Source organism: Oryzias melastigma, linkage group LG18 (assembly GCF_002922805.2).
Source record: "Oryzias melastigma strain HK-1 linkage group LG18, ASM292280v2, whole genome shotgun sequence".
Lineage (NCBI taxonomy): Eukaryota > Metazoa > Chordata > Actinopteri > Beloniformes > Adrianichthyidae > Oryzias > Oryzias melastigma.
Genome location: NC_050529.1, coordinates 776,932 through 787,478, shown reverse-complemented (window position 1 = coordinate 787,478; position 10,547 = coordinate 776,932). Strand labels below are relative to the sequence as shown.

The 10,547-nt window shown below is 41.5% G+C and overlaps 1 protein-coding gene across 10 annotated transcripts in view; it reads right to left on the bottom strand.

The window, feature by feature from the left end:
• The window catches only part of dab1a (DAB adaptor protein 1a), a 205,782-nt gene that overhangs the window by 23,164 nt on the left and 172,071 nt on the right, over positions 1 to 10,547 (bottom strand). For 6 of the 10 annotated variants that reach the window (XM_036216833.1, XM_024287738.2, XM_036216840.1 and 3 more), the window contains 5 exons: positions 8,389 to 8,520; positions 4,372 to 4,491; positions 3,947 to 3,985; positions 3,528 to 3,590; positions 2,346 to 2,399 (listed from right to left, as the gene is read on the bottom strand). In XM_036216833.1, the coding sequence (XP_036072726.1) occupies positions 2,346 to 2,399; positions 3,528 to 3,590; positions 3,947 to 3,985; positions 4,372 to 4,491; positions 8,389 to 8,520 (408 nt within the window). The remainder of the gene's footprint in view (positions 1 to 2,345; positions 2,400 to 3,527; positions 3,591 to 3,946; positions 3,986 to 4,371; positions 4,492 to 8,388; positions 8,521 to 10,547) is intronic. The other 4 variants (XM_036216839.1, XM_024287743.2, XM_036216838.1 and 1 more) reach the window with 3 other exon arrangements.

Sequence of the window (10,547 nt, the reverse complement as noted above, 5' to 3'; positions counted from 1 at the left end):
AAAATTGAAAATGAATTTTTGGCATGTTGCATGTCACCCCCCCAACACGATGACATCATGGTGAGCATTTAAAAAAAAAAATGAATGGGCCGAAAATAGCTTATGGGGCCAAAAAAAAAATAGTTCGAAATACCCAAACGAAAGCCAGTGACATGTGTTGGGGATAAGCCCAGGAACATTTGAAATTATTATGGGATGGCTCCACGACCTACCACTTGGCGGCCATTTTGTTTCGAAATCTGACATTTTGTGAATTTTACAAAGTTAAAACGTACCTTTTGGTAGTCCAATGTGTACGGAATTGACCCACATGCCACTGGCTTTAGTCTTCAACGACCCCTAAAGTTTCGTTGACCTTCGACCTTGGGAAGGGCCGCCATCTTGATTTGTCCAAAAAAACCACTGTTAGCACCAGCTTCAAACAAATATAACTTTTAGGGATATTTATCAATCGTTTCCAAACGCTTTTGGCATCATTGGGAAGCCATTGGCATAAAACATATGGTATTACAAGCTATAGATTTTGAACGGCGTGCACGTGGCGAGCTCGCAAAAGTGGCGTAGTGTTAATACACGCTCATATTTCAATGCATTTTTATGAGATTTTAATATGTTGATCCCAGACTTAAGCTGTAATAGGTATTATAACATTGAATATGAACATATAAGGAAAGTGGGCGGGGTTAGCAAAAAACCTCCGTTGCTAAGGAAATCCAAAATTTACTTTTGCCGATTGTCATGACACTAACATCAATCTGTTCGGTGACCTCAGGCGAAAAAAACATAAAATGGTTGCTATGGAGATAAAACCAACAGAAAAGCCGCTATTTTGAAAAAAGTCCCTTTTTAAGAAATTTCTCACATTCATCTGAGACCAGCTATAAAGAAAGAGAAGGGAGGGACTTAGGAGTCCATAGTGAGAGGTAAGCAAGTGGGTTCGGGTCAAAGTTCAGCGTCAAGGGCGCCGATGGTGCGTAGGGGCGGGTGGCGAGCGCGGCGTTGGTGCGTATGAGCAGGCGGCGAGGGAGAGGGTGGGTAGCGGCGAGTGTGAGGGCGGATAGCGGCGAGGTTGAGGGCGGTTAGCGACTGCGGGCCATCAAACGCCGCTTGCGGCTTTAATTACAGAATAGTTTTTCTTGCATACACAAAATAATTATCTTTTTGTGTCAATCAAGAATCCTTTTGAGTTTCCAATCCAACTCAGTGTCTGCATTTTTGTCTTTTTTGAAAATTCAGTACGCTAAGAAAGTAGTAAAACATCTGCTCACTGGTGTCTGAGGCTGAATGAAGCTATCCAGTATTTAGACATGGCTGTGCAAATTACGAGCTGCAAACTTGAATTCTTAAATATCCCATGATCTAATTACATTTGTAGTATCCACATCTGCAGAGACTCCCTCTGGGTGACTGGAAGGCCTGAATCCATCAAGCAGACAACAACTTCAACTGGCTGCACAAAAAGAAAGAAATGTTTGATTTGGTCACCTTCAGGCACCTTCTAACACAAAGGCAATCCAAAAAACAGCAGGAGCTGTGGGTTGAATGAAAAAAACCATAAGTAATCCAGAGGTCCCCCCTGAGCTCTGTGGATGACGCAGAATCTGATTCTGCTAAAACTCAAACAAGTGTCACTTCTAAGAGGAGTGAAGTTTTACTCGTTTAAGGAAGAAAAGATTGGCTGTATATGAAGACAGAAGTTTACCTAGCATGTTTATGGTCAGACAGACTCTCAGTGAGTTATAGCATAGCCTGACACTGAGAAAGGTCAACTTTTATTACAAGCAGCACACAGAAATATCTCACAAGAACACAGATTTCTTGCTCTAACTCCTGTGCATGAACAGATGAAAAGCTGCTCAGCAATGTCATGTGCACACTTCAAAGATAATGCCATGCTCACTTATTGTCAGCTGGATGACAGTAAATGAATGATAACAAGGAAAAACATGATTTGAATACACATTAGGATACAATCATGCAGGTTTTCCACTGGATTCATTTCTGAACAACCACAGTCAGACATGCACACTGAGACAGCCAACGTGCCACACACATCCAGACAAGCGTTATTGAGGTGGGAGTAGGCATGGCCGAGCACAAGGACACTAGCCACCAGCAGCACAGCACAACGCACAAGGCACAGAGTCCCAGCAAACCTCTCCAAAGGGTGGATGGCTGTTACTCTGCCGTAAGGGAGGGGTATTAACAGTGACCAGAGCGTCACAAGATTCTCAAATATGAGGACAAATCTTCCCATGTGGGAAGGCAGCTGAGAGGTTTGTCTGAGAGGGGGAGGCAGGCTGAGGGGGGTGTTGTTGGACAAAGACAAAGACGCAGTCACTCACTGGGTGTCGCTTTGGGACGTCATAGACCCCTTCCTTCTGCTGACTGGTGGGAACCTACACAATATACCGACAGATTCAGAGAGCAGCCAAGAAAGCCTGTCACCTCTGGATCAATGAACAATAGACTGGACCGGCTCAGCAGCACAACGGACGCCAACGCGAAGCTCAGAACCGGACTCTACGGAAGTCACCACAAATACGTGTGTGTGTGGGGGGTGTGGAGGATTGGGGTTCAAATGTGTAAAGGAAGAGCTCATCTGCTGAGTCAATAATGGATGTTAAGACTCTTCACACAAACAGAGAAGTAATAACTCAAACTGTCATCTCTGAGCCATGCAGATAGATAGATTTGATGAAGTTATAGCAAAGTCAATGTGTACCAAACAACTCCTGCACTTTTCTTTTTTCCAAGGTGAAGATGGGCTCCACCAAAAGTTCTGCAGGCAGGTGAGCTCTCATCAGGGAAATGGAAAAATGCCTCATCTCTCTGGCACAGCTCCTCTCAGTCATTCTTTTGCATTTAAATGCTTTGTTTGCTGCTTGCCTACGTCTATTTCCAGAAGCTGCCATCTTTTATGGTCCTTGAGCTGCTCTGTGGCTGGAGGCTGGCTAAGGCTCACATTTCCTGCACCTGACATGATGAGTGTGTGTGTGTGTGGATTTGCTTGTAGTTTTCTGTTTGCGTGTCAGTGCACACCCTGCTGCTCTCCTTATTTTCAATCCACTTTATTTAAAGATCAAAGAAGAAGCTGGTGATTAATCTTCCTCTTCATTTTCTTTCATCTTCTTGGGAAAAGGGAAAGGGAGGGGTCAAAACTATGTGAGGTTGAACCCCCACGCCCCCCCATCTTTTTCCCCTGGAGCTGTACTAATGTCTCTGAAGACCCCCTACAAAAAAAGCTCATCTAGCTCAACTTGCCAGCTTCTGCCGAATTGTCCCTCTGGAAAGTGTTGACTGCTTGCTTTCTGCTGATCCTAACAGCCTATCCTTTCCTCTATCCAAACTTCATAAGTTAAAAACACCCAAAAGCAATTCCTCTTATATGCAGAAAGAACACAGGAACCCCAAAAAAGAGAAATGCAAGATCCAATCTTTGAATGCTTTTGGTGCCGTCATGACATGTTTGTGTGAGGCAACGACCATTTCAAACTAGAAACAACGCAGGAAGAGCTTGTGAGTACCTGATATATGCTTTCTTCTGATTGGTCATGGATGGGCTCGTGTCCCGCCTCAAACACAATGTACTACAACATCAGCAGCAGAAGGGGGAAGGAAGGGCAAAAAAAGAATTGCAGAGGAAGAGTTGAAAGATAAGACATTGAGAGAAAAGAGGTGATACTGCAAAGGTGGTTAGTCAAACAGTTTTCTGACATTTAACAACAGTTGAAGGAAAGTTATCTGTGATACATAGATGACTCCTGCGAAGGCCAAAATCACAGAAAATACACAAAACTTCTATAATCATGCACACAAAGCCACACACAGATCGAAGTGTTGTACTACCAACACAAACAGCAGCTGTCTCCCCACAATGCACACCGAAAGGAACAAGCTTAAGTGCAGCAGGTGAGAGCAGCAACGTGATTGGACAGGAAGTTACCTGGTAGACAGGGTCCTCCAGATCCTCTTCTAGGATTGTCTGCATAAGAGCAGCGGCAGGAAAGAGGAGGAGAGAAGAAAGGGAAGAGGCAGAGTTAACCCGGTGGGGCAGAAAAAGAAGGTGGCAAGCACCGGAAGCCTTCCCAGCACTCAGGTAATCATTAGGCAATCGTCAGCAAAGAAAAGATACGAAGAGACAGCCACAAAAATCAAACAGAAGACGGGAAGAAGGCAGAACAGAGGAAAATGAAATAAGCTCAATGTGCTGATGAAGTCTGAAAGCAGCTACTCCTCGTTTCATTCTCTTATCGTGTCTCAAGTTGTTCTTCACTCACCTGTCAAGAGTCTAATGGAAGCAGCCTCATGTTACTGAGGCCTGTTTGAGAAAAGAGTTTGAAAACACAAAGACAAGCCTTGATGGAGTACCTGGTAGACCGCCTGCTCGCACTGCTTATCTTTCTGGGCCTTCTTCTCCATCTCCTCTCTCTGCTTTATGTCATAGATGAGCTGAAATAAGTCCCGCAGGTCCAGAATCACAGGCTCCGCCTACAAGGACAAAAAGGCCATTTTACAAATACAATCAGTTGCAGCAAATCAGGACTTTATCCACTTAATTGCACTGGACTTTGTGCACCATCAGTTGAACATCGTTTAATAAAGGCCTTCCGATTGTAGACACACCCACAAACAGCAGAGGCCGACCCCCCAGGCACTGATGTAAAAAAACACCAGCAAGCACAGGAACACAATGTTCATTCATCCTTTTTTCCATCAAAACACTCAATCGATGGTTGAGGTGGAAGAATCACTTCCTATCTGCTGGTTGAGTGAGTTTTGTTCTTGTTATTTGCTCTCCTTTAAAGTCATTTCCTGATGATTTTTTTTTATTTTAAGATGATTGGTGACCTTCAAGTTGAGCATGGGCTCTGGCAGTGTGCAATGAAGATAGACACACTGGTTTGCATTGCTGATTTTTCACTTTTCTCTCTATTCTCTACAATGTTGTGTCTTTTTTAATGCAGAAAGAATTATTTTCTTTTGAATGTACAATAATATCTATAAATTTGTTCTTTCTTCTAAGTTAGAAAAAAACCCAAATGATAGTAAATGATTAACAGTGATAAACTGAAGAAGAAAAGTAAAGGAGCAATAATATCTTCATGTAGTGATTATCTTTCTCTCAGCCCCTTTGGTTATAGAAGCTGTTACGTCAGCTTTATACTGTCAGGACACATTTTCCAATGGTAAACTAAAACCACTTTACATAACAGATGAAGTTCACCTTAACAATTAACCTCACAAACATTTGTTGATCTGAACTCAACTAAATCCAGCCGGAATATTTCTGCAGGGAATTTTGTAAGATTTGCTCAAATATATTAGTAGCACACATGCAGAGTGCTTGTTTCAAATCTTTCAGACAACCGGCAGCAAAGCCCTTGAGTAGATACTTGTCTGAGCTGCAGTGAATCATTTCAGAAAATGAAAGTTTCAGGGTGTGGCAAACAACTGTTGCTGTCAAAAGGTAGCGATCTGAGCGGCGGGTTTAAGAACGGAACGCCATGACAGGAAAGAGAGGAGACTGCAGCATATCTGCAGAAACGGCCGCTATACTGGATCTGATTTTCACATCCACATAAGAAGATATTAGTCTCCCTTCTTACCTTGTCAGGAGAAGCAAAAACAATTGCAGCCAGCCACTTGTTCACTAAACCACTAGCGCAGCAAAAACAATGTCAAGGACACTTCTGGTGCAGCAGTGATCGACCTAATCAATTATTGACTGGAGCTGTGGAAGAGCTCATGGTTAGAATGCTGCATTGCACGAAGTAGTTTAGTTTCAGAGTTTTTATATTGTCAGCTCATGACACAAACTGTATGTAATCTGTCTCCCTCAACCAACATCCAGTCAACTCTGCAAATGTTAGCCCCAATCTGAATTCTTCCCTTCACTTATTCCTCCAAACAGAGAGTTACGACAAAATAGTGTCTCTGGTTCTGACATTACTTTTGCTCGATGACATCACAAATACGTACTGGTTAGCTAGCATTAGCGCAGAGCTTCAAGTGCTCCAATATATGCAACAACAGCGGTTTTATAACTTTAAAAATGTCATGCTACTACAAAAAGTCATTACTTACATTTTAATATAAACGTCTGTGGTTCAGAGCACAGCCACATGAAAAAAAGCGCTTCTCCTCCACTTGGAGTATAGGACATTGAAAAATATACTTCAGACACTCCTTGCATTTCACAAGCTCCTTCAAATGGAGGGGTAGGGAGAAGGGAACAATTTGGATTGGGCCAAAGTCTGCTTTAAGGCCGGAGGGGCATGATGGCACCATCAAACACCACATGCACAATCAACTACGTATGCCACAGTAACAGCAAGATGTGAGATAAAAAAATACACAATGTAATGTCGCCAGAAAATGTCGCGGGTCAAAGGACAAAAGTTATGAGACATTCATGAGAGATAAGAAAAGAAAACTTTCTTCAGCTGTCTGTACAGGGTTAGGATCTCTGTGCAGAAAAAAGACTTTTCATGACATTGTGTGAAAACCTTTTTTGCAGATGTAGTTCTAATGAATGTGGTGTTATTAAGTATGCTAAAACCTCTGCCCTAGCTGCATGCATGTGCCCTACTGCTATTTAAATGTTCATGTCTCATTTTATGTGCACTTCTTCAGCTTAATTATACTTCATCTGCAGTGTTCCAAAGGTAGAATGCACCAATTCTTCAACATTCACTCCAACAGGGATTTTTTTTTACCAACAAAATACAGGTAGATAAGCATGTGAGCTCCTGTGTGAGAGGGATACTGCTGTAATACCAGGAAAGACTATGTGTTAAAAGTGGTAAATATATCTGATCAACTCCTCTACTGGTTAGAGTGGTTGACCAGTTAGTTGTTTAATACTGGGTAGAGACTAAAGTGCATTACACTAAAGTCCTTAGACACATTGTTTTCTGTAATTAACCCTTTAAGACCGGCAACATTTCCGGCGACAGCAAAATAACACACGTTCTTTGAACTACACAACTAACTTAATTCCAGTGGATACTGAAGCTGAGAAAAGGGACTTTCAGTGCAAATAATTCAAATTTCAACATGTTCAATGGATGCGTTTTGTAAGTAGATCCCAAATAGTGTCTTAGAAAGGGTTAAAGGATTCCTCCACCCTGTTTCTAAATTTAGCTTTGTTTTTGACTAAATTCATTTTTGCCACTAGTATTTTAATGAACATTACAGTGACTTAAATTTAGCAGATAATGTTTGACTGATGCATGTCCACAGCCATGCTTCTCTGTCACTCCCCAGAAAAAAGCTCAGAACAATGAAATTAACAATAACGGTGAAAATAGAAATAACAGAAGAGCTGATACAGTCAACGTTTGGTGTTGCTGCTCGGTGCGATATTCTGTTATTCACTGCATTGCAACATAAAGAAGAAAATTCCAAACAGTATTAATTCATTTTGCAACAAACTCTCAAAGAAGCCTATGAGTCACAGAAGTTCAGAGACTTAGCTCAGAAACTTTGACTTCTTTGTGGCAGCATTAAGACTATTGCATGTGCAAAAAAGTGTCAAAATGAGATGCGCATTTCTTGTGCTGGGACTGTAAATGAGGCAATTACTTTTGAGCGTAACCCTAAACGAACTTTTTCTGATTATCTCCAAGTCTTAGTCCAAGTGGAGACAGACACACTCTGTTAATTCAGATCAAAGCCACGGCCTTCCAATTACAGCACCAGCAAAGTCTCTGTGTTTCAATCCCTTTTGTTGTTTGTTCACCCTCTAACAGCCTGAGTGTGAGTGATGGTTGTTTTGGGTCCTGAAAATAGTGTAGAATATAATTGTGACCTTTCCTCAGTCATGTCAGGTGAATGACAGCTCTGCTGAATGAAGACGACACAACTTTCACTCTGAAGAATATTTGTCATGTATTTTTACTCAAAGAACTTATCTTAGTTGTATAGAGCAATGGTTCATGGCCCTAGGAAAATGGATATACCATCAGAACTGGTGTCCCACACTCAAACCATCATCAACACTCTATGGGAAATCAATATAGCTACAGAGCAAGGCAACTAGATCCCGACGAGACATCCAAACACACAGAAACAAGAGCATCACATCAGAGCCCAGACAGGTACTATACATCATATAGAGTGTTGTTGTAGCACAGACCCTGAGCCTGTGCATGCACAAAACAGACCGATGAAGCTGCATCGCTAAAGGACTAGTTTGATGTACAACACAAAGCAGCAAGAGCTTCTCGAGGGTCCTTATCTAAATGTCAAGAGGCTCGAGCTTGTGCGCAAAGACCTTGATAAATCATACATTAACCTACTCAACAAAGGTGCATAGTGGAAAATCTTTCAAGACTCACTAAGCAGTTAATTGCACATACTCCAGCTCTGCACAGAAACACTGACCGACTGTGCGGTTTTGATGGCCACAAAGCGGTGATTCCCCTCTTTCCCGCAGATGTAGCCAAAGGCTCTGTGGTCTGTGATGTCCTTGGCGATGTAGGAGATCTCATGGACTGCATGGTGGTGTTGGAGGACCTAAGGAGAGACATAAAGCTTAATGAGTGGAGCTTTATATTGTTAAGAAGGTAAAAAAAGTTGCAAAAAAACAACAACATTTGGGCACATTTATTGAGACAGCATCAGTTCAAGGAGAGACAAAGGAAAAGCCCACAGCCTGGTTTAATCTTCTTCTTTATCATTATCACCATCACTGGATTATTTGTGATCTGATCTTGCCGGAAATAATAGTTTTGAAAATTTTGACCTTATGGTTTGACAAAAGTTTGGTAATTGTCAAAATAAAAACTATTTTACATGGTAGATGTTTATTGAATCTGTTAGTTTGATGTTTTGAATGTGTAGTTTTTCAGTGTAGTATCATGATTGGTGAAGCATGATACAACACTCACAAAAAGTTAGGTTTCTAAACAGATGTTAAACTGCTGTTGGGCTGTAAACAGACCCTCCAGGATTTCGCAGCAGATTTTGTTGATTGTGGTGGACTAAAATGCCTGATGTTGCGGTGGCTTTTGTGAAAAGTTGCGACAAAAGTTGCAATGTTTACATATATTTTAAAAGCACCTAAAATTGTTGATTATGAAATAAAATTCACATTCTCATATTTTTATTTATAGGGGCGGCCGTGTTGCAGTGGTAGGGCGGCCGACTCCTGATCAGAAGTGAGCGGGTTCGACTCACGCCTTGCCCGCCCATGAGTCGAAATGTCCTTGGGCAAGACACTGAACCCCAAATTGCCTCTGGTGGGAGGTTGATGCCAGTGTTCGGCAGCGGAGCCACCACCAGTGTGTGAATGTGTGTGTGAATGGGTGAATGGGTCTGTGACTGAAGCGCTTTGCGCCCTCGAAGGAGGGTAGAAAGCACTATACGAGTATACAACATTTACCATTTATATACATATCTCACAAAAATTAAAGGTACACTTATTTTATTGGGCCTGGCATGAATTGAATTAAACCTGTCTGATCATTTTCTGGTTGGTTAAGCAGCTGAGGGCCTCGTTAATCAATTTCAGCTGTATTGGACACCATCCATCGTCTCATTAGGAGCATGCCGCCACGTTGTCAAGCATGCATACAAGCTGGTGAGGGCCACACAAGATACTGAAAAGTATTTTAAGTTGCAGAAATTAAGTTTTGGAAAAAATGGACTAGCCTGCCACATCTTCATTACACTCTGATTTGATGGTGTCTACACAATTGAGCCTCTGTAGGCTGAAAACTTTTATTTCCATTAAGACTTGGCATCCTTTTGTTCCTAAGACACTGCCCTGTCGTTATTTGTATAGATATCCAACTTCATATTGAGATCTGATGTGTCTAATGTGTTTCTTTAAAGGGGTCCTTTAATTTTTGTGAGCAGTATGTATATATATTTATTTATGTAGCTCAATATCATACATCAATTGCCTCATTGGGCTTCATTCAAATAATTTTACAGAAGCAGAAAATCAGTCATAAAATATAAACAATAGCTGATTGGAAAACTAAACAGACTAAATAAAACTGGTTATCCCCATCCTTAGACCCTCCCTCCCGGTAAAGAAAACCCCCTAAAAAAAACCTGATTCAGTAAAAAAAAGTATAGACCTTAGGGATGCCCACATGAGGGAGAGATCCTATCCCAGGACAGACAGGCGATACCAGAACTGTTAAAGAAAACAACAGGAGTTTATTGAGTATAAACCCCTGTTGTTTTTCATGCTAAACTTTATTTATTATTGATCAGTTTGTTTCTTTATTTTATTTTATTTTTTTTGGACCGGCCGGAAAAGAAGAAGGGGGTAAAAGAAGGGGGGTTTAGAGAGAAAAAAAAAAAGATGGCATCAGAGGGAAGCAACATTGTAAAACAACCAGGTCTAAATAGCAAACTAGAATGGGCGGGCCTGTCTACACACACACACTCTCTAGTTAAACACACACCTGTTGTCCAAAATAGTCTCCACATTTAAACTAGTCATAATGTACACAATAGAACTGTAACTGCAGCTCACACGCTCCATCATATAAACCGACACAGATAAAGACTTTCATTCTGTCACACAA